Source organism: Rhopalosiphum padi, chromosome 1 (assembly GCF_020882245.1).
Source record: "Rhopalosiphum padi isolate XX-2018 chromosome 1, ASM2088224v1, whole genome shotgun sequence".
NCBI lineage: Eukaryota > Metazoa > Arthropoda > Insecta > Hemiptera > Aphididae > Rhopalosiphum > Rhopalosiphum padi.
Window position 1 is genome coordinate 68,733,690 of NC_083597.1, and position 25,083 is coordinate 68,758,772.

The 25,083-nt window shown below is 29.6% G+C and overlaps 1 protein-coding gene across 3 annotated transcripts in view; it reads right to left on the reverse strand.

Annotated features, from left to right (window-relative positions):
* Window positions 1-16,510, reverse strand: part of LOC132931772 (uncharacterized) — a 130,789-nt gene extending 114,279 nt beyond the window's left edge. For 2 of the 3 annotated variants that reach the window (XM_060997759.1, XM_060997760.1), the window contains exons 1-7: window positions 16,301-16,507; window positions 16,135-16,191; window positions 4,582-4,641; window positions 3,809-3,865; window positions 3,238-3,300; window positions 1,559-1,576; window positions 1,325-1,369 (exon numbers count right to left, since the gene is read on the reverse strand). In XM_060997759.1, coding sequence (XP_060853742.1) covers window positions 1,325-1,369; window positions 1,559-1,576; window positions 3,238-3,300; window positions 3,809-3,865; window positions 4,582-4,641; window positions 16,135-16,191; window positions 16,301-16,379 — 379 coding nt within the window. In that variant the 5' untranslated portion in view covers window positions 16,380-16,507. Of the gene's footprint in view, window positions 1-1,324; window positions 1,370-1,558; window positions 1,577-3,237; window positions 3,301-3,808; window positions 3,866-4,581; window positions 4,642-16,134; window positions 16,192-16,300 lie in introns of all 3 variants that reach the window. The other variant, XR_009662777.1, reaches the window with a different exon arrangement.
* Window positions 16,511-25,083: the final 8,573 nt, after the last annotated feature.

The following is a 25,083-nucleotide window of genomic DNA, read 5'->3' on the forward strand; positions in this document are numbered from 1 at the left end:
CAGTCCTGGATAATTAGTACTTAGTAGGATATATTATATTATTAGTTATTACCAATATCTTAATTTTAATATATCGTTATTTTACTAGATTTCGTAAAATAATAAATTTCATATGCTCATAAAATTTTTTCTACATATATTAACGCTAGAGTTTTTTTTTACAGTTATTTGAAGAAAAAGTTATAGAGAACCTTGTGTTGGGTTTTTAAAGCTTAAATATAAATTACAAAAATTTTATGAATTTTCAACTTCAAAAATCCTTGCAAATTTTCGCGATTTTGATATATTTTGTAAACATTTGAAATTTTTAACGCTTATAAACAAAAATTGTGACTAACGATTTTTAATTTTTTTTTACTACAATAATAACAACTTATAATAAACCTTGTATTCAATTTTAAAGATTTTTTGGAAAGCCAAATTTTTTTTTATCGGCATTTCAAAAAAAAAAAGATTTAGAAAAATAGAAAATGTCAATGGACTATAAATAGTTTAAAAAAATTCTAAATATTTTGAAAATTTAATCGTAAATAGATAACGCTAATATAAAAATTTGATGAAAATTTCAAGTATTTACAATAATTCTTTTTTAAGTTACAGCAAAATCAAAAAATTTTTATCGAAAAGTGGTTAATGCGTAAAAATGCTCGTTTTTTCCGTTATTTTTTCAGGGTTTTTCCTGACACTTTTGAAAATTACTGGAATTTTTTTACTTTTGACACCCTAAAGTACCAACTATATTCAGTTTTATTTTCAAAGAGAAGCTGAAGTAAAAAATCAAAGCATTATTACTACTCCAAAATGTGATGACAGACACAAAAAAATAAAAAAAAAACATAAAAATATATAATTTTATAAAATCAATACATTCATCACTCCGTTCAGAATCTAAAATAAGCAAAAGTGTTTGTTTCAATATGGGACGTATGAGATTCTAGACTTACATGCTTATTATTGACAAATAACGTTGATAATTTCAATGTGAGATTGCCAGAGATATAAAAACTCAAGATTGGCTTATCGTCGGTACACTTTAAGTTGAACTCGTAGTGAAACGATACATAATCAAATACAAAATATTTATAGGAAAAGAAATGAAATTCTAGTTTAATCCGTAAATTTAAGCTTGATTCAAAAATATGAAAAACGTATAAAAACACTCCTATTATTATATTATAAATTTAGTCAAGTTAATAATAATAAAAAAAAATTAACGTAAACCAACAAAATAAAATTTAAAAAATTTATTTAGTACTATAATGTTGTAAGTTATCATGAATACAAATGTTTATTAGTAATTATATTAATTAATTAAACAACTTACGTGATTTTAATTGGAAGTAAACTCTATCCGTATATATTTGTAAATCTAAAAATACAACTTTAATTTAGAAAAACAATTGACCTAGAAGCCAAAAAGATAGCTAGTATCTACCCGGATGGCATGTTAACATTTCGAGAATGTTATACTGATAATTACAATATAATAATTTTTTTATTATTATTATTTTATCGTGTTGTATAAAAAATTGTATTAATAATAAATTAAATAACTCACCGTGTTTATTAAGACAATCTAAAAATATATAAAACTAATGAATGTTAACGTTAAGACGATATATGTCATGAGTTGATTATAAAGAAAACTTATTACATTTATAGAGATTTACTTGAATTTATTGAATTACATTTTTACGTTAATTTATTTTGTTTAGTCAAAAACAGCTCTAGTTGTACCTAATTTTATCAAGATATCAGCATATACTCGTTACCAACTCAGTATAAAATCGATTGAAGTTTTCAACATTTAAGATTTTGAACGAATACATTTTACGGCGAAATCAAGCTAAAATGAAGGGGTTGTAATAGGGGATGGAAGTTCGTAGTCAAAACTGGTCGGTCTGCGGCGCGTTCTCTTGCTGGACAGAGCTTATTATAATAAGCCAATGTCTATGTTATAGAAAATGTGTGATCGTTTAATAAATAATAAATCAATAGACCTTTGCTGCAAAATTATAGCGAATAAAAGTTTTATTGGCAAAAACAAGTTAATGAATAATTATAAATATTTCAATAAATAGACATCAGCGATAATAAATTGGCAATAAACTAATACACGTACATATAATAGAACATAATAATTATGCCAATGTATACCGAGTCACCTAAATACCGACTAATATTACAATAAATAATAATATTATCTGACTATTTTGAACCAGCGATATTGAAGGAGATAAGAAGTCAATTAATTTTAATCTGATAATCAGTGATCGACGAAAATTCAACAATTTTTCACTCTAGAAAATACATCATAAAAATATAATTTTTGAACATTACGAAAGTTGATATTCAATATAATAATCGATATAATATCAATATTTTATACAAGTATATATTGATAATATAGGTATCCTATGAGTAGCAATTATTCGAGTAGATAGAAATATCTACTATTAGATACTAAATAATACTATAGAATATTTGGTACCTATTTTAAATTTTTCATAATTATACGACAACATGATTAAATGACATAACAATACTATCTACAATAATTAAAACAATTAATAAATTAATTTGTGTAATTTCGTTTAATCTTCAATTACCTAAATACTAATAATATTGTTAGGTACCTGGTTTTTAACATTTGACGAATTTTCCGTTTTGATATATTTATGATTTTAGAGCATTTAGAGTTCAAACTTACGGCTAGTAATAATAAATTTATATACCTTGTACCTATGTGATGCTGGCGCAATGGTCATTTTATGCCATCATGTACCACAAAATATCGATCAGTGCAATAATAATTTATGAATGTCACCATAATTAAATTTTTTTTTTTTTACTTTTGATTTTGTCACAATTGATACACCTATTATTTTGACTCTATTTTTATCATTCTTATTTTTTTTTAATTTGTTAATTTGGTACTGTGAACGTTACATTTTTTCAAAATTCATTATCTAATTCTAGTAAGCTCCTATGAAAATACAAAATTGCATAGAATTTCTACTTTCTTATTAATTTGTACATTTTTGATTCAATTTTAATTTTTAGTAAATTTCTAAATGTTAGATTTAGGGCTAAAATAAATTAACATAAATATAATATATTTTAGATTAACTACTTATATTTATATATTTTAATGTATTAAATACCTAAAAATCTACAGTATGTATGTAAACGTTCAGTATAATGTTTAAAAAATGTACTAAATTAGAAAAAAATTACCGAGTTCAGTTTGCTTGTTTCTGTTATTGACGGACTCCTTTGATTCATTTATTCTAGGTATACCTTAAAGAATATTATAAATAATATTATAAAATTCAACATACTCTAACTGTATAATAGAATATAATAATATACTGATTTTAAATTTAAATTTAAATTAGCTTAAAAATTGAAACTATAATATTGGATTATAATATTGATTTTTAGTTTTAAAATTAATTTCTATCTCATTTGGAGTTAAATATTTATATGTCATACCAGCATATTTATAATTTATATATTTTAAATATATAAATTGTAAATAATACTTGAATAGCGTTTAAGCTGGTATTTTAATTGCATTCATAAATTTAATCATAAAAACCGTGTACCTCAAATAAACGTAATAAGTAATATGATATTATATTATTATTTTATCAATTCAATATTCACATGAAAAAATGTTATGTAAATTTCCGTAAATATTAAAATGCATAGACATTTTAAATCCTATAGTGATTTTAAATTGAATATTAATGATAATAGTAAAAACATTCTAACAAAATATACTTTTACATAAAAAATTACTTACTACTCATTAATATTTGGTATTCTTTATCAGTAACAACATGAAGTGTGTTTACTAACGCTTTTTAAGGCACAAAAAAAAAATAATAATATTAAAAATCGTGTAACAAATGATTAAAAAGAGATATAATTTTAAAAAATATAAATATTTTACACAATTTTCTGCGCTTAGTGAAATATTGACATTTGCCCAGCGTGTTCTACTGATAATTTATTGAAATCGAACCTGCAGGATTTTAATTTTTTGGTGGGATCTATGTTTATACTAAAGGTACATCCCAGTTCCCCACAGTTCATAATTCCGCAGTACAAAATTGAAAATATAAATAAGTATATTATGTAAAGTAAGTTATTAGAAAAATGAAGCTTTTTTTAATTCTCATTTTTTTTTTATAAAATTTAAATGTAATTTAATTAAATTATATAAATTATATTTATGTCAGTCACAAGTGTTATTTATTATTTGTAAATGCACAATGCACATAATATAAACTTTATAAATTACAAAAAAAGTGCATGTTATATTAAACAGTAGGCTAGAAAAATTAGTATAGTAGCTGGCTATTTAATTCAGTATTTATGTATTAATATTAAATATATAAATAATATGTATATTGTATATATTTAATTAATCAACCAAATATCAACTTAAAGGTTCATTAGAATATTTTCATTATTTATTTATTACATTTTAACATAGATACATATTATTAAATTATTATAATATATACAATATAAATTTTATAAAAATATTTTATTGTATTTAAATTTAATTACGGTTAATCTGTTGAAGCCTTTCCAAATATTCAACGTGTGATTCACCCACAAATGGTAAACCTAAAAAGTTAGAATTATTGTTAATTTAACAAATTGATTTCAATATAATATTACAAGTGGTATTCTATTAATCACTATTTTTGAAATAAATTTTATTTTTCAATTACTGTAATATTATTGTAGATATTAAAAAAACACGACACCCTTTTATTATACCGTCTTTGTTAAACTAATTAACATAATTTATCTTCTATTATCAATCTCTAGTATTAAAAATTTAAATTTTGTATTGAGTAGATTGTAACGAAATGACTTACACTACTAAATTTTCCGTTTTAGAGCGTCAAATCCGTATACTTTATTTAAGTAATATAATCTTTACAATAATTAATTATAAATTACATTATTTTCTTTTGTCAGATTAATTTGCTTTTAGCATATAATAAAAGTAAATACGATACACAACACAGATGACACATATATATATATATATAATATTAACTCACGGTGTCCGGGTGTATAACCTGAGGGGAGGATGGATTGGTTGATCCAAATAATATTGTGTAGGTATACTACTACGGTACTGCCGTAGTCCGTACACAATACTACTGGGGGAAGTATGGAGGAAAAAGCATATATTTTTGTATAGGTAGTATACTATGGTATTACCATAGTCCGTATACAAAAACAGTGACAGTGGGATAGGGACGATTGTCAGGTGTACTCGGCGTCTTGGCGGATGGGTCGCGGCTTGGCTTGACTCCTATCGGCGGCGTCGTACTGTTCCTGGGCTGTGGCAATGGTCCTCTGGGCTGCAGCGTCTGATTGTCGGCGGATGGGTCGCGGCTTGGCTGGACTCCTATCGGCGGCGGCGTTAAGTTATCGGTAGCTTGCGATACAGATCGACAGTCATATCAGTATGGAGACAACGATACAGGGCATTAGTACACATCAAATGTACTCCTCTATATCATCTCCGTCGTAATATGACTTATCGATCGGGAGGGAACTGGAAGGTGGGAGGTGTCTTATTACCGATCGACGGGCTGTCTTTATGCCTAGTCGTGTGGTCTCCTCGGTGACAGTTATCCGGGTAGCCAATATGGTCTTTTGCCGTATTACTACGATTCGTAGGTAACTTGTGAGGCTGTGAATTAGCATTAGGCTTTTGCTAGAATGTAACTGTGATGCTGATTACGAAATGTACGCCGTGGACGGCTTTTAAGTATTATAAAAATGCCGACCACGCTAGCTGTTTATACAGAATCGCTCGTTAACGCGATCTGGTGCGCGCATGATGTATTGTTGTGATGCGCGTAGCGTAATTTTTAGTTCCGGTATACTCCACTGGTGGTGGTAGTAGTATTATTGCCGTGGTAGTGTGCTATATAACTATTTCTCGTTACATTGTCCCCTTTTTAAATCATTTTGTTCTTTCTTGTGCGACATTAAAATAAAATGATTTAAAACCAAGAAAGGAGAGAATAGTTATAAAAATAAAATTTTGTACGTATTGACTGTTGTGTTGATGATAGTATTGTGATGGGGTTTTGCTTATTCCTTTTTCTTTCTGGCCTGATGCTTCAGCTTCCTCCGATACGCCCAACTCTTCCTTTTCTGTTGTCGTCTACTCTCACCTTGTACGCCGACTTCGGGTTCTCTACTTTCTCCAATAATCTCCATTTCTTCTTGAGGGCTAATGGTCATTTCGATAGTTTCATCGGTCATAGCTGACACCTCGGATGGCGTGCTGACGATAGGTTGGCATTGCAGCGTGAGTGGGAAATCCATAGCGACTTGGAAGTTGTATTTGGTAATCTCGGCTTCCTTCTCTCGCTGATATTCAGCCATGGCTCGTTCGTACTGTTTGTCAATAGGTAACGTGGTCGCTTGTAATACGTTGATTTGGTTATTATTTTCCTGATTCAGTTGATTGACTAGTGGAATGTCTTCGGCTAGATGGTCGTCACCAAAAAGTTCCTGGTACCTAGTTTCTAGCAGTTGGTCCAACCACTTAGTACGATTATGTTTGTAGCCTTGATGTCGATTTGGTGTGTGCTCCTCCTGTTTTGGGTACATCTAATAATACGAACAAGTAAATATGTGACATCGAGTATATACCCACCACCTGCACACAGACATATAGACACACAAACATTTATTTTATTTTATTTCATTGCTCTTTCCCTGTTTCCGTTTTCCCTGGGTCGGGAGGAACGTACAGCTTGACATTTTTGAAGTTTTGTATCTGCGGTTTCTCTTGATCATCCGTGATGACTAGTGTATTATTGTCATAGACTTGACTGATAATATATGGCCCTCGATAAAGTAAAAAGAATTTATGTATTTCTTTATCGGTGCCTGAAGATAGTTTATGCTCCTTGACCAACACCTGTTGTCCCACCTGGTACGTGGGAAACCTTTTTTTCTGATCCTTGATTTGGTTACGCTGTTCCGCTCTTTTCTGTAGACGACTCTTTGCCAATTCTATTATGACATTGATGTCTGATACCGGTTCATCCATTGGTCGTGGTATAAACTTATCGATGCTTAAGGACGGTTTCTTCCCCGTCAATATTTGTGTGGGTGTGAATCCGGTTGACTGGTGTGTAGTATTGTTTAGCCAATATTCAATGTTGTCCAGCCATTTCACCCACGTGGTATGTTTGTGAGAGCAATAAGCCCGCAGAATTCTCCCTATTTCGCGGTTGACTCTTTCTATTGGGTTACTCTCTGGATGGTAGATCGTTGTGAGTGACGTCTTAATTCCTATAACTTGTAATTGTTCTGTCCACTTACTACTTGTAAATTGAGTTCCATTGTCTGTCAATATTCTCTTAATTGGTCCATGTTTCGGTAGATAATCATGTAAAACCTTGTTGAGTATGGTGTCCGTGTTAGCACGACGGATGGCATATAACTTAACATGTTTTGAAAAAATATCAACTAGCGCTAGAATGTATTTCATACCCAACTGTCCCCTGGGCAATGGTCCCATTAGGTCTAGTGATATGGTGTGTTTAGGTTCAGCTAGTATTGTGGATATAGTAGGTCCTCTTGCTGTTTGATTGTTGACTTTGCTTTTTTGACATAGTTCACATGATTTAGTGAATTTCTTTATCCTAATATACATGTTATGAAGTTGGTAGTTATTCCTTAGTATGTGATAGGTCTTATATGCTCCCATGTGTCCAAAATGGATGTGTGTTTCCTTGATCAACTGGTCACTTATTACATCTGGGACCATAACTCGATAATTGTTGTTCCGCTCAATGGAAAATAGTAAGTTCCTATGCATAATGAAATACTTGTCTGGTTTGTTTTGTAGTCGGTTAATGATACAACGTAGTCTTGGATCTTGATTCTGTATTTCATGCAAGCGTTTGAATTGACTCTGTAGCTCACGGCTGTATTGGTGTAACATTAATTTGTTTATAACAATGTTTATACAATTCTGCTGTTCAAAATCTTGGTCGCCCTGTGGATATCGGGTCAGCGTGTCAGCACCGATATTTTCCTTACCGGGTATGTGTATAATTTCGAGATTGAATTCTTGTAGAAAGATAGACCATCGGGTGAGTCTTGCATTTAATAATTGACATTGTTTCAAGAACACGAGCGCTTTATGATCTGTTAGTACCTTTATTGGATATCCTAATATGTGGTTCCGGAACTTCTTGCATGCAAAGACTATCGCTAATAGTTCTAGTTCCGTGGTGTGGTAGTTCTTCTCAGGATCTTTCAGTGTCCGACTTATGAACCCTAGAGTTCTATGTCTGCCCTCTTTGTCTAATTGGAAGAGTTCCGCACCGATGGCTGTGCGGGATGCATCAGTGGACAAATAGAAACATTCCTGAAAGTCTGGATATTGTATGATTATATCTTCCAAAAATGCCTTTTTTATTTCTATGAACGAAGCTTGGTGCTGGTCGGTCCATCTCCAGGGAGTCCCCTTTTTTAACAATTCACTCAGCCGCGATGTCATCTCCGAAAGGTCCCGAATATATTTTCTATAGAAATTTATGAATCCCAAAAATGCTTGGATCTGCTTTCGGTTCTGTGGTGGTTGAAAATTTTGAACCGTTCTAACTTTGTTCGGATCCATCTGGATACCGTCCTTGGATATGACGTGACCCAAAAATAGTACTTGCGACTGAAAAAAATGTGATTTTGATGCGTTGATCGTTATATTATGTTCGCTGAACTTTTGAAAAATTTGTGACAGATGTTCCAAGTGTTCGGGGAAATTCTTTGACATGATATGTATATCGTCCACGTAGATGGCTACAAAGTTTAATATTTCTGGTCCCAAAACTTTATCCAACATCTTTTGGAATTCAGCTATTGAATTCACCAATCCAAATGGTAGTACTTTGTACTGATAGTTCCTCCCACGGTATAAAAATGCCGTGATTTCTCTGCATTCCTGTTGTAGCGGGCATTGCCAATATCCAGCTGTGAGATCGATAGAACTTAGGTATTGTGCTCCTTCAAATTTCAGCAAGATTTCTTCTATATTACTAGGACATTCGCGGTCTGGTATAATACGCTGATTGACCTTTCTCGCATCAATACAGACTCGGATATCCCCATTTTTCTTCTCGACACCAACTACTGGTGAAGACCACGGTGATGTAGATTTTTCTATTATACCCCATTCCAACATTCGTTGTATTTCTCTATCCATTTTTTCGACCTTGGACATTGGTATAGGGTACGGTCTCTGGTAGACTGGCTCCCCTTCTTTGACTTTTATTCGACATTGATATTGTTCAATTTTTCCTGGACGGTCGGAAAATATACGTCGATACTGGTCCAACAGCTGGGCAAATTCTAATCGCTGCTCGTCCCCCAGGTGTTGGTTGTTCTCGTCATCATTGCTAGTGATCTGTATCCTATTCATTTGATGATCCTCAGTTATGACTTTTGGTTCAATGTTCGCAAATGGTGTATGGTAAATTGTTTGATTTATGTTCCATGTCACTGTTCTATTACTGAAATTTATTTGCGTATTGTATTGTCGTAGAACGTCTGCCCCGATTATTCCCTTCTCGTTTAAGTTTTCCACTTGCACAAAGTTCGCGAAAATGGTCGCTGGTCCCATCTTGCATTCACAAAAAATTTGTTTAGATATTTTGCATATCTTTTTCCCGATAGCGTTACTTATTTGGACTCCACTGATCGGTAACATTGGTACGCGGTTGTTGTTTTGAATAATCCGGTCCACGATTTCTTTTGTTAGAACACTAATTGTTGCTCCAGTGTCAACTAATAGCTGCATCGACTCACCTTCAATTTCACATTGTATATATGGGCTAATCATTCTATTATTAGTGGGTATACTATTGACGGCATGTGACGTGTGTAGGTTGTCATTTCTTTCGTTTACTTCTTCTATCGCATCTACACTGACTTGGTTGATTTGTGGCTGGTCGCTGCCGTTTTCTCTCTGTTGTCCCCTTTGATTCCAATTTCTTTGTGGGTGACTATGATTGTTGTGTTGTGGTTGGCCATTCCAGTTGTTTCGTGGCTGGTCGTGTCTTGGATTTCTCTCACTGCCAGAACTTCTCCAATTGTTGTTCCTCGGTGGCTGGTTGCTGGTACTGTTTTCTGTATTTGCTGTCTCGGGTCTTTCTTTACGATTTTCCTCGGTACTAAGTATTTTCATGGCGTTGAAAATTGATTTTTCTGGTAGAGATACCAATATTGCTCTGAGATACCCTGGGTAATGACTCGCTATATTCCTTACTATTTCTTCTTCTGATAATTGTGGGACTTGTAGGTGACGTAGTCGGGATGCCCATTGTGAGAAGTGTTCTCTGTATGTAGTATTATTTGGTACATGTGATGTGTTGAGACAACTACTCCATGTCTGAATTTGTATTTCTCTCGACCAAAATTCATCAATAAACGCATCTCTAAACTCAGAGTAATTTTTAATTTGAAATTTGATTGTTAAGTACCAATTATTTGCAGCGTTCTTGAGACAGTCTCGCATGACGATCAGTCTTTCTTCTCTGCTTATTTGTTTGACTTTGAAATATTCTTCTAAATTTTGTAAGAAATCTATCGGGTGTTGATCTTTTTGATTGCCATAAAATGTCGGTTTTGATATTTCTATGTTGGAGTTCCGTACGTTATGCTCCTCCACACGTGTCATATTATTTTGATTTTTATTGTTGATTTCTCGTACTTCTTTTTTAAGTTTTTCGATTTTTTCATCGTAATCTTCTTTAATATTTTTGATCTTTTTATTGTAGTTTTCTTCATTATCGTTTATCTTTTTTAATAGTTGTTGTACCAGAAATTGACTATTCCTTTCGATTTCTTTTTTGAATGTTTGGAATGTTTCTTCATTGATTGTCTGCCTTTTCGGTGGCATTTTTAAAGATGTAGTTTTTTTTTTTTTTTTTTTTTTTTCTTTGCAAAATGGTGAAGATCTCGGAGTCGAAGTAGAATTTTCTTCCAAATCGAGCCTTGAAGTTGGGCGCCAATTGTAACGAAATGACTTACACTACTAAACTTTCCGTTTTAGAGCGTCAAATCCGTATACTTTATTTAAGTAATATAATCTTTACAATAATTAATTATAAATTACATTATTTTCTTTTGTCAGATTAATTTGCTTTTAGCATATAATAAAAGTAAATACGATACACAACACAGATGACACATATATATATATATATAATATTAACTCACGGTGTCCGGGTGTATAACCTGAGGGGAGGATGGATTGGTTGATCCAAATAATATTGTGTAGGTATACTACTACGGTACTGCCGTAGTCCGTACACAATACTACTGGGGAAAGTATGGAGGAAAAAGCATATATTTTTGTATAGGTAGTATACTATGGTATTACCATAGTCCGTATACAAAAACAGTGACAGTGGGATAGGGACGATTGTCAGGTGTACTCGGCGTCTTGGCGGATGGGTCGCGGCTTGGCTTGACTCCTATCGGCGGCGTCGTACTGTTCCTGGGCTGTGGCAATGGTCCTCTGGGCTGCAGCGTCTGATTGTCGGCGGATGGGTCGCGGCTTGGCTGGACTCCTATCGGCGGCGGCGTTAAGTTATCGGTAGCTTGCGATACAGATCGACAGTCATATCAGTATGGAGACAACGATACAGGGCATTAGTACACATCAAATGTACTCCTCTATATCATCTCCGTCGTAATATGACTTATCGATCGGGAGGGAACTGGAAGGTGGGAGGTGTCTTATTACCGATCGACGGGCTGTCTTTATGCCTAGTCGTGTGGTCTCCTCGGTGACAGTTATCCGGGTAGCCAATATGGTCTTTTGCCGTATTACTACGATTCGTAGGTAACTTGTGAGGCTGTGAATTAGCATTAGGCTTTTGCTAGAATGTAACTGTGATGCTGATTACGAAATGTACGCCGTGGACGGCTTTTAAGTATTATAAAAATGCCGACCACGCTAGCTGTTTATACAGAATCGCTCGTTAACGCGATCTGGTGCGCGCATGATGTATTGTTGTGATGCGCGTAGCGTAATTTTTAGTTCCGGTATACTCCACTGGTGGTGGTAGTAGTATTATTGCCGTGGTAGTGTGCTATATAACTATTTCTCGTTACAAGATACGTGTATGTGTCAACTATCAATTTTCTGCATTGTCATATAAAAATAGAAACAAAAAAAGTCGAGCATCTACAATCCTCTAAAAGAAGGAAATTTATTATTTTGTTATAAATTTAAGTAATTTTTGGTTTTTTGATTTTAGAAATAAAAAAGTGAGTTAGAATATATACAGAGTGTAACTCGTCTATTTCATATTATTGTAATTGCACTATTATTGCATTTGTCACATAGACGAGTTACACCATGTAGAAGGTATCAAGTGTTCCTCATTATTGATTAGGTCACTGTAATGACTGTGTTAACATTTTTAAATTTAATGATAAATCATTTTATACAAAACACAATTCTGAGTGGAAATGGCCTTTCAACCTAAATGCTTATTACTAACTAGAAAGTATATTTCATTATATATTTATATTGAAATTAAAGTAATTTACCTAATTTACTACAAGTACTATGATATAAAAAGGCAACTAGGAAATAGCTTAAAATTAATGTAAATATTTTAAAAATATTATTGCATACAGTATAAAATATAATAATATCTAATAAGCTTCGATAAAATGCCTAAAAAAAAATTGTACTTCTCTATTTTTTAGATTTTTAGGTTTCAGTAGAATTACTAATATTGGATCCTTAAACTAAATTTTTAGTTTTAACTACAAAATTGAACAAATTAAATTTGTAACTACAAAAAATGTTGCACACTTTCTTGATTTTGACAAATTTTGTCAAATTTGATTTGTTTAGATACTTATAAAAAAATTTCTGTATGATATATTAAAATTGTTAAATGAACATTTTAAAGGATCTTGCATTACATTTTCAAGATACCGAGCTTAAGCATTTTTACAAACCCAATAAAAACTAAAAAAATTAAAATCTCTAGTATAGATAAAGGTCAGTCTAAACATTTTAAACATTTTATTGATCAAAGGAAATAATAATTTAAATAACAGCTGAATGTTTAAAGTACCAATATATAGTTATTTATTAATTTACTCAATTATTAAGAAAAGTAATAGACATTTTTATATTTGCCCCCAACCCAAAAAAAATAATATAGATTTAACTTTCCTATCAAAAAAAAAAAACATGGTAGTATACTCGTTGTAAGATTTGTATTATATAAAGTGTAAACACAGAAATAAAAACTTGGCAAATAAAAAAAATACACATATCATTGTAAAAAATACGAGGATAATTAATAAACTGACTACTGTGGTCAGAATTGAACAATAATTTATCGTGACTTAGAAACATGAGATATCAGAATTCAATAAAGAAAATAGACTACATTTTTAACTAAGGTAAAATATATAAATCTGCATATTATAAATATTTATTAATTTTTTATTATAATTAAATAAGTTACAATGTCTCAGCCTCTCAACAGATGGGTTATTGATATTTTGATATCAACGAAAAAAAAAATGATATGGGTTTATATGAATACACGGATTTAGTAAAAAAAATAAAACCAAACCCAATAAATTAATTGTATAAATAATTAATAGTATTTGGGATCATTATGGTAAAATAATTCTTCTTTATATTTTAAGATTGCCATAGAGTTGAAAATATTGAATCACAAAGTTGCAAATTATTTTCAATTTAAAATTTTAGTGCTTAAAATAAAAAAAAAAACAAAAAAGTATTGAACTACACTACTTTTTTTTTCTTTCGATTGAAAATAATTATTTTTTATATTGTTATGTTTTAAATTATAAAATCCATAATAAAAGGCTCAGAAATTTGGCCATTTTATATTTCGTTGCAGTTTCTAAAGTTTTATACGAATGTACATAGTAAATAATAGTAATATACCTAACGGCTAACAATAATTCACATAATGTTATGCCATGTTTTAAAGAGTGTAAATAAGCTCAATAAATATTGCTACAGTTGCTTAATAACTTAGACTGCAAAATAGGTGTTTTTCTAAGGCTAGTGAAAAATAATATAGCTTAATAATTTTGATAATTTATTACCGTTATAAATTATTGTATAATGTGCGTAGCAAGGATAATCCAAATATTATATTACTATAGGAACCTAATTTTTCGCAGATTTAGATAATTGAATATATTTTCTAATTCATCACTATTAATCAAAATAAATAATAACCCAAAAGTATTTTTTTTAAACCATTATTATACGCATAGCATTTGAAAAAAATATAAATAATAAAAATTTATTTTACATAATTTCTTTAATATTATAAAATATACATAGATGCACTAAATATGATCAACTGACGACAGAAACATCTTAAGAGAATTTAGTTACATCCACATATTGTGTTGTCTCCATTTTACAACCAATAGTTGTAATATAATTCAATATAAAAAATTTAAAAATATTGTGTAAACTTTAATATTAAGATGAATTGACATTGACACTTTAAAACTTAGAGGTAAGAACATAATCTGCCGCAGCAACCGACAACAGCTTAGATCATATAGGTTGTTAGCCATGGGTTCTAAGAATTGATATTATTTACAAATCTTAGTATCGAAAGTTGGCGAATGCATACAATTTGAGTTATGTATTGTTCGCATATGTTAGTCAGAGATTCTAAGAAATTATCTCTTATAAACAACTCTTCTCTACTGTATATTTTGCATATTACAACTTATACGTTTCATATTTTAGTATAGTATTTTAGCTAGGAATTTATTTAAATAATTCATTCATATATATATATATACAGTAATATTTTACTATCAAAAGTTTATTATCTAATAACAAGTGATAACAAAACTAAGTAAACATAACAAATTAACAAAGTTAACTATGAATACAAGCGGTGCTGAACTTCCGCCTAGGCAAAATAGGCAACTGCCTAATGAGCCTTACCTTCCCGGGGCCGGTTAAGAACCGAAAAGAAAATGTCACAAAAAATGGATCAATATGGAGAAATATTTCGTGTATAAAATATTATTTTTTTTTTTTGTTAAGGCTTTAATAGAAATAGGCTTATAAGAATATTATTATGAAGTAGGTAGTAACTTGGAAATTAATATTATGTTACACAATATTATATTCTTATAGATCTATAAAGTGATAATGAGTATCGAAACCGTGTTTTATACATTTTTAAAAGCAGTTTTTATTAATATAGGTATTTTTAAAAGACCCCTTGTTTAGTGACTAGTTTGGGGCCCTAAAACCCTTAAGTTCAGTAATGGATACAAGGGCACCAGCTGTTATCGATTGTGGTGGCGACCATCACGATGCCGTCCGAAGATGTGAAGAGAAGAGGTGGCTGGGAGGAGGTTCGACTCTCATCTGCAATGGCGTGGATTTCAAACCTTAAACAAAGTATTTAAACAATGACTGAGCGCCCACTGGTATGTGTATACCCCCTACAACATAATATATAAAATATAATCTAAAACTGTATGGTAGTTTAGAATTTTCATTAAAGAACATAGGCTATCAAACATTTAATATAAAAAACTCTATGGTAATTAACTATATATTCATCCACAAAAATTTTAATTTTTAAGCTCAACATAAATTTCTAAAGCTAAGCAATATTGCATTAGACAAACTTCGTTCACCACGTCACTGGCTCTCATAATATTCCTACTGCTATTTCTTGTTAGTTTTTTACGGTATTTCTGTGGTGTGTCGTACCAACAATAAATTTCGGAGATGTTTGAACCCCCTCCCCCCTACTAATACGCCACTGGTACTAATTAATAATTAATTAGTAACTACACAATATTATTCAACATTCAAGTTCGTGCATAAATAGTCAACATACCTAATATTAAATAATATTCAGTGTTACATGTCACTACCTACGGACTATTTTATTAAATTATTATTATAATACCTACTTATTAGCTTTGTTAAAAAATATTACTTAAAGTTTAATCTAATACTCGTATTCACTATTAATGTGATTAACTGATATTATATCTATTAAAACAACTTACCTCGTTTAATCATATTTTCTTTAAACTCATCATTACTTTCTTTAAACTTGAATATATCTATAATCGAAGTTCACAATGTAATACTTGAAGTTAAAATCCAAAATCCAAATGTAAATATATACGTAGTTAATAGCTATTTTTTTAAATATATATAAAAAATATTTACCTTTAAAATCGACCGCTTCTGAATAATATATAAATTTCATAATCATTAAAATATTGATTAGGAATTTATACTTAGACATTTTTAACACCGTTTCAAAAATATTAGTAGGTAATACCTAATATTACACTCAATAATTTATTATTAAGCCACAAACGTGAATAAAAAAGAAATAAAGACCTTTACTTGTACACAGATATTTAATAAATATTGTTTTCATATTTTCCTTAGAAACTTATAAAAACATAAACAATTGAGTAAACTTTACATGCGTATGAAATAAAATACAGAAGGACAGGTCTAATCACATTACTATTACAGAGTAACGTTGCACATTTACACAATATGTGTAAACACATAGGTATGCCAATAAAATAATAGTATTCTAATGTAAACAAAATAGTAATAGTTACAAAATACAGTGGCGTACTTAAAATTGTTCAATTTCATGGTATACTTCAATTGCTAAGTTTACAACGGTATCAAAATACACTCCGTTCCTTCACCCCACATAGCCAAAACAAAACAATACAAATCAACATTAAGCCATTGAGCTCTTAAAAATGACTTTAAATATGGAATAATAATTAGTAAAATTAGTTAGATATTACAAACTTACATTAGTACACATATTCATACTATATGAAAATCTTCTTTCATGAGTCAATAAAGACAATGGTGGTGCATAATTTTTTAAATAAGTAGTAAATATTCGGAATTATTTAATAACTGTATATAATCAAAAAACATTTATGGCTGTATTAGTAAATATTTAATTCTTTTAATTTTAGTGACAGTATTAAATGCAGAGTTAAAAGTCATGTATTTAATAATTTAGCTAGATGTTATACATGTGCGTTGGTAAGGGGGTTGGATGTACACCCCCGAAATTAAATAAAACAATTGTATTATTTAATACATACAAATAAATTATTCATAATTTTATAATATGAATATAGTTTTAGACAAAAACTCCCTCCGAAAATATTTCCTACCTACGCCCATTATGTTATATAAAATATTAAAATAACTAGTTATTGTATGCAATATTTGCTAACACACCGATAAGGTATATAATATTTTACTACCTAAGTAAATCACAAGTCCTTCACTCCATTTGTATATGTAATTATAGTCCTGCATCCATGAAGTGAGTATAATTTATATATTTTGATTTGCGCGTTCAACACTACCTTGCGACTGGCTGTGCCTAGGCTTTCCGGTGAACAATTGAAAGATCCGGCCACATATATTTTAAAGAATTTACATCGTCATTACAAAATTGTCTTCTATTATCAGACTGGAGCACAAATGGAACTCCAAAAGTTCAAAAATATCCAAAAGAACATAAACAACTTGTTCAGCATGCTTTGATATCAGTAGTGGTTTTAAAATACAGTACTTTGTTAAGTGATTTTGATAAACACAAATAAATTTTAAGTTTAAGTCGAGATTGAGAATTAATAAGATTAATTTTCTGTTGAAAAAAAAATTGGTTTTACAACAATTCCTTTTTTCTGATTTTTTTTGTTCACAAAAAACACATAGACCAATGTATTTTGTTATATCAGTCCAAGTAACGTTATTGTATTTTGTTGTTTATTTAGTGCGAGCAAATGCGGGCAAGCAAGATTGTTCAATTCCTCTGTGTATACTATATACAAGTCATAATTACTATAAATTTACTACAACTGAACATAATATTGTTGTAATCGCCTATTGGTTGACTGTAATAGCGGTTATCGGGGGAGAACATTTTAGCGGACTCGAAGTCTTAGTGCAACTAGCCAACTCCGACGCCTGATATGAATGATCCAAAGCAATGCTGCTTAAATTGTTCCTGCAGTTACTAACATACAACACATGTGTAGTAAAAATAATATTGATTTATCGTAAATATCATAAAGATCAAAAGATGTTTAATAGAAATGTATTACTTTCTAAGGTTTCATTCCAAGTCTTAAGTGCTCCATACTTGTGAATCGGCTTTTCAGTGTTACCTAAACGAACTAACATACATGTTTTTAATGTAAAAGTAATGTTTACTAATAAATTGTCAAGTGTAAATTAATTTTTATAGGAGTCAACTTTTTTCAAGATCATAATACATAGTATATTCGACATAATTATAACATTTTTTTATTGTTACATCATCACACTAAAGTTTTTTGAGTTTATCTTTAATAATTATCTTTGTTACCGACTGTAACCGAAGAGGCGTACGATTTACCCATCTGCGTGTGTGACCGAACAAGGTTCGTTAACAAAGATTCTTTGTATTGACGTAACTGAAATCGAAATACAAATAATTTTTTTTTTTTTATAATATGTTCATCCATCTTGCCTTAAATACATATTTTTATTTGTATTACTTATAAACAGTTTAACGGACCGAGGTAAGTACCTACTTAAATATATATTTGAAGGTGTATATAAAATTAAATAATTTAAAGAATTTTGTTTAATAGATAATTGTAGGTATCTCGATATTGATGAGTCATCAATCATTTTGGTGCAAATATGCAAAAATATGCAACAAAAAAAAATTAACAGCAGAATTAACGTATTATGAAACATCAAGATATTTAATCAGAATTGTTATAAGTCAAATTTAGAAGAATATATGCATTTACATTAAATTCCGGACCCTATTGACGATATTTGTTTCCATTTGACCATCGCCGTGCCTAACCATATTTACAGGGTGTTCTAAAATAGATGAGGTCACAAGTATATGCGTACTTACTGTGATGGCCCATGCGATAACATGAAGATTTTGTTTATACTGGTATTTCAGTATAAAATACAAAAATAGTTGGTTTCTTTTATTTCTAACTTATGACATCATGAATAAAATAAAAGTTATCATATTTTATTTATACGCCTAAAACGCGTAACATGGCAATAAATTAGATCACTTTTAAGCTCTGTTAATCCTAATTGTGTAATTATTTCATTGTTTTAATCAGTTTACAATGTAAAACAATGTGCACCGAAATTACTGTGTGTACACTGTACAGGAAAATTATCAATGCATAGGTTGATCAATAAAAGCTATACACATGGTATATGCCCACATTAATTATACAATTAGGTAGGTAGTAGCATAGGTATACCTTTGGCTGTAACATTATCAATACCACTATATAGTTAGGAATTGTATAAAATTGAAAATACGATTTTTTTTATAGATTACCTAGAGATATTTTAAATACTTTAATTAAGATACAAAACGAATTGCATTAAATTTATAGGTAAAAGTTAATACAATAATTTAACTAGTCGTATGTGTTATTTTATAATACGAGTATACGTAGTTTTTTCATGAAATACCTTTATTTACAATTTAACGGTAACATTTATAATTCATAATACCTAAGTCTTAAATTGACCAATAAATATACACGCATTTCATACAAAATATGTGAATTTAATTAAAATATAATATAACCTATACTTATTAACCCTGCGTAGGTCGCGTACCTTAATAGGACGTCGGTAGACGCGTGGATTACAATTGTAATCCATTTTTTTTTTTTTGTTTTTTTTTGATAGATTCTAAGTTTTTATTGAAAATTTAAATTAAAGTTATATACTAAGTACATACTGACAAATATAGTGAGGCGAAGAAAAAATTTATATTTTTATTTTTTACTTAAGAAAATGAATTTTAACTTACTGAGAATAAATAATAATTTATTAGAATTTGTTTTCTTGAATTGTAATGTATTCAATGTAATTAAATTCTTATAATATTCCTGTATAAACATATTAATATTTAAGTATTTTACATTTACCTTAGCTCCCTATAAAAAAAATTACAAAAAAACAAGAGTACTTTATAACTTTTTACATTTTAAATCTTTTAATCATAAAAAAAATACATTTTTATTGAGTTGAATTATTTTAAGTTGATTCCTCACTCTGTTCTTGATCACAACACCCAATGAAAATGTATTTCAAATGATCTGGACACACCCATAAAAAACAACCTCCTCATGATTTCCTCGTACTTTTGTTCTTTAATAATTATGATTAAAAAATAAACGTGCGTGAAAGATCGCGCGGCATACACTGGTAATCCAACAAACATTGAACTCCGATAACAACGAAAACGAACTAATTATATTAAGCAATATGTCATTCGGAGGTACTGAAAAGAAGAAATAATTCCATTGGTTTTCAAAATACGAAAAAACATTTTATTTTTAGATGGATTACAATAGTAATCCGCGCGACTTAAAAAAAAAATGTTAAGTATTTTTTTATTGGCTAAAAAAAATTTAAAATTTAAAAAAAAACTTATTTGTAACTCCAATTTCAATTTCAAAGATTATTGATATCTTAAAAATCAAACTTACTCTTTAAACAAATTAATTGGTAAATAATTTCTATAATAATATCTACTGATTAATTTCGTAATAAATAATACCTAATATAATAAAAAATATAATCATGAATAACTTTATTGGTTATTAATTTATTATTATGATCCTAAACCTACAATATATTATACTAAGTACGCACTCTAGTAGTCAAGCGTACTAGAAGTTCAATTAATTTAAAAATGAACAACATTTTTAGTAAAATTACTCTCCGGTAGATGACATTATATTAAACGAAATAATAAAATATTTTCATATAATCTCGTATTATAAATATATAAATAAAAATTCTAAAAAAGATTAACATTTGCCCTGAAAGTTTTTTTTTTAGTGCTATTTTTACAATTTTTCATTTTTTTTCTTTATTAGTTCTATAAAAAAAAAAAAAAATCTGTTAATATTTATATTTCTTGCATAATATTTTGATTAATTGTGGTGAGAGTAGTAAGACTATTAAAATGATCAAATCAAAAATGTGAAAAATAGGTATACTTAACAAGAAAGTTGTCGCAGTTTCTTAACTTGCGGGACATGTGACGTCGTGATCACCAACATAAATTTTATTCTCCGCATATCATATTTGAAGATAAGGCTAATCAGCTTATTCTGTAAATTTTTGTTCCAAAGTTATTTATTTATTGAACACGCGTACATTATAATTTTTCAGGTATACATAGATAGCTCTTAACCACGAGAATGGTTTCTGGTAGAAAATTGGATCTAGCTTTGAGGAGTAAAAAGTAAAAAAATTCCATTTATTTTCTTAATAATCATGATAAATCAAATAATAAATCGATTTCGAAAAATTTAATTTGTAAATTTAATTAGCTAAAAACTTAACTATATAACTATATTTAGTTATTTTATAAGAGTTAAAATACAATCATCCGATTATCCAATTAGGTTTTTAACTAAATTCCCATTTAGTGTATTATTTCTTGTTTTTATATTTCCATTTTGCCAATTCAAAAATTATTGGTAAAATATATTTCGATATTTTAATCATATATTATACATAATTATTTATTATGTTAGTTCATCATAATAGTTCGTCAATATGATAGTCATGTATATATAAATGGTGTTTCTTTAACATTATGTATAATTTTAGAACATATTTTTGTTTATTTTTTAACACAGAACAGGGTGTGGCTCGAAGTACAGATAAAAGTACATTTATAATATGTATAATTATTTATAATAATATTAAAACATAGTATGTTTTAATTAAATATTCTAGGTACCTTTCAGGTTCTTCATCTACTGTAAATAATGCGTTTGAGATAAATAATTTAAAGAAAATATTAGTTGTTGCGATATATTACGACTACATTTTTTTTTGCGCACACTTTTATAACAATGGTTTAAATGCGATCACGGTTCAAGTTGTAGTCTTTTCGTGTACATCTCGTTAGTCGTTAACGTCTCCTAAAATTGTTCTCCGTTTTGTCGATTATGTATTCGCGACGATCGAAATTCCAGCTGATCGGGTTGGCAATAATAATATATAGATAGAAGTTGTCGTCATCGTTGTGAGTAATCGGAAGAAAGATGAAGAGAGGAGGATTTGCAACGACGGCAAGGCGACATACACCGCTGTAGCCGACCTTCGTCGTGATACTATACGACCGAAGGTCGGTGCACTCAGCAGTAGCAGCCGTACGCGTTCGTGCTCGCGTGTGACGACGACGCCTACGGCCGCGTGTCGTCGAACTTTAACCATCAAAATTTGTTTTCTTCAGCGAAAAACTGATAATAATTTATGTTTTATCGTTTGCCTCCTAGTTTAGACGCACTAAATATCGAAATATATTTATAACACTAAAACGATAGCCGTATTAATATAATTTATCACGTTTTGTACAATTCAGTTACGATAATAAGAAATTAATCGGCAAGTCGTTAGAACCAAAACTTTGCACGTGAATCAATGATTCAGATTTCGAATGTCAAATACTGGAATAAATAATTTAAGCAAATGTTTACCTGTTATGCACTAATTACCGTTTTTATTCGGAGTAATACGGGTTAACACATGTGTCTAGCCGCGTAGTTCAGAAAACATAAAATTACATTAAAAGAGTAATTAGATACATACAATATACAATGTATATACAATGTAAATAGTAAATATTATACAAGGACGTCCTTATGGAGGGAGGTGAGGGGGCGATCCCTCCGTGAGGTGAACTGACTTACATAGTAATTGGTCAATATTATAATTTATATTAAATTATTACTTGACATTTTTCAATATTATTCTTTTTTTGTTGTTTAATATTGTGTATTTCAGTCGTTTAGACTCGAAAAATGGTCAGCTAAGGTCTAGAGACGCCCCTGACATTATATACCATAAGAAAGAAATTAATATCTACGTTGTAATTTACTTCATAAAGACCTGCATATGAAAACAATCCAGGAAGAGGCAAAAAATTACTACAAACGGTTCCACCTACGCCTTAACTCACATCCAAACCCACTCATAAAAAATCTAGGTGTATTAACCATCCCTGGTAACCCTCCTCGGCGTCTCAAGCGTAAATGGTGCAGAGACCTACTAAACCCTTAAAAAAAAAAAAAAAAAAAAAAAAAAAAAAAAAAATATTTGTATAAGTTAAAATAACATATACGTATGTAAAATAAAAGACGAAGTGTCATCAGTGGGTGGCTTCTTCACTCAAGATTTTCCTCCTGTAATATTATAGCCTATATTCTTATTGTGCCTTGTGTACAGATTGTATATATATTAATAAAGAAAAAAAAAAAAAAAAAAAAAAAACGTTGTAATTTATAATCATCAATTTCAGTTACATTTATTTTTAAATTATTTACAAAACCAAACTAATATTCCCACATGAAATTTGTAAGATAAAGAAGGTTGATAAGTGTGCGTAAGCCTTTAGATACTTTAGATAAGTATATATATTAAGGTGATTATAAACTTTTCTGATTTTAATGACCAGTAAATCCTCCTGAATGTGCTGGCACAGTGGGAGATCGATTATTTTTACTGTTTTTAGCATATTTTGACAAAGACCTCGTCAATCCTAACACCGGCCCTGCAGTGTGCAGTCTAAATAATAAACTCTCTCGGGTCTATTTCAGATCTACCTGAACGATACATGTAAACTCCCCTTAGTCTATAATAACTTTATTTATACACTATAATTATTCATTATAATTATATTTTAATGTTTATAATAATATACCTACACATAAAATTATTTTACATCTATAATACATATTTTAATTTAATTTAAAAAAAAGTAAATTTTATAAATTACAATAAATAATTTTAATAATATAATTAATTTAATTTTTATAATCATATGAACATAAATATTTTAAAAGCTTAAAGAGTCTATTTTTTAGTATTTATAAAATCTATAATTTTCCATTATTTTTAATATGAAAGTATTTACTTACCTTATTTTATTTATCATAACTTTACATTTTTATCCAATATTTTAGGGAACTAAAAATATAAATAGAGATGGATGAGTACTTTAAAATTATGAACTGAAATGCACAAGCGTTGGTTGTTTTTCAAGTTCACAATAATACTGAAGCTCACATTGTTGGAGGATATCTTGATATATCTATATCAATATACGTCTGAATTAAGTAGTACCAAAACTTACAATTTTTCATTTTTTTTAGCCATTTTTACAGCTAATTTGATATGTGAATACATAATATACATTCCAAACTTCATTTGGATCTATGAAAACTTATACAAAAATATAACGCAGTCATTTCCAACTTCGCTAGTGTAATATCTCTTTACATTTAAACAACTCAGAGAGCTTACATATTTCTTTCGGGTAAACATAATATTTGTCTGGGAGAGTTTATTAGTTTTAAAGATCAAGAGAGATTACCACAACCCATTTTTCTAGAGATGTTTTTTGATATAGTAATTTATTTTACTTTTAGTACTACGGTAGGTTGATTTAATTTTTTCCGATTACATTTATATCATTATTTATTAGTATTTAGTTATTATAATTTATTATATTTATACCAAATTATATTATTGTTATTAACTTTTGAGTTAATAATACCTTACGGCTTACTGTAAATACCGTAAAACGATATGAATAAGTTCTTACTATAAATTAATCTTAAAGTTAATCTAAATATATTACATATTATAAAATTGCATTGCGTTTAATAGTATAATACACTCAAACCACCTCGATATTACTTTAAACCTATAGTTATATTATATTATGGTGCCTATGTATGTCTATTGTTGTATGTACCTATATATTTCCGTCAAACGGTTTACGTGTTATCGAGATGGTTGTGGCAGAATGGTAGCACCGAATCCACTGCTCCCAGACTGCCGAAGAATGCAGTTCGATAGAATGGGTATAATATAGGTACTATATATAGCTC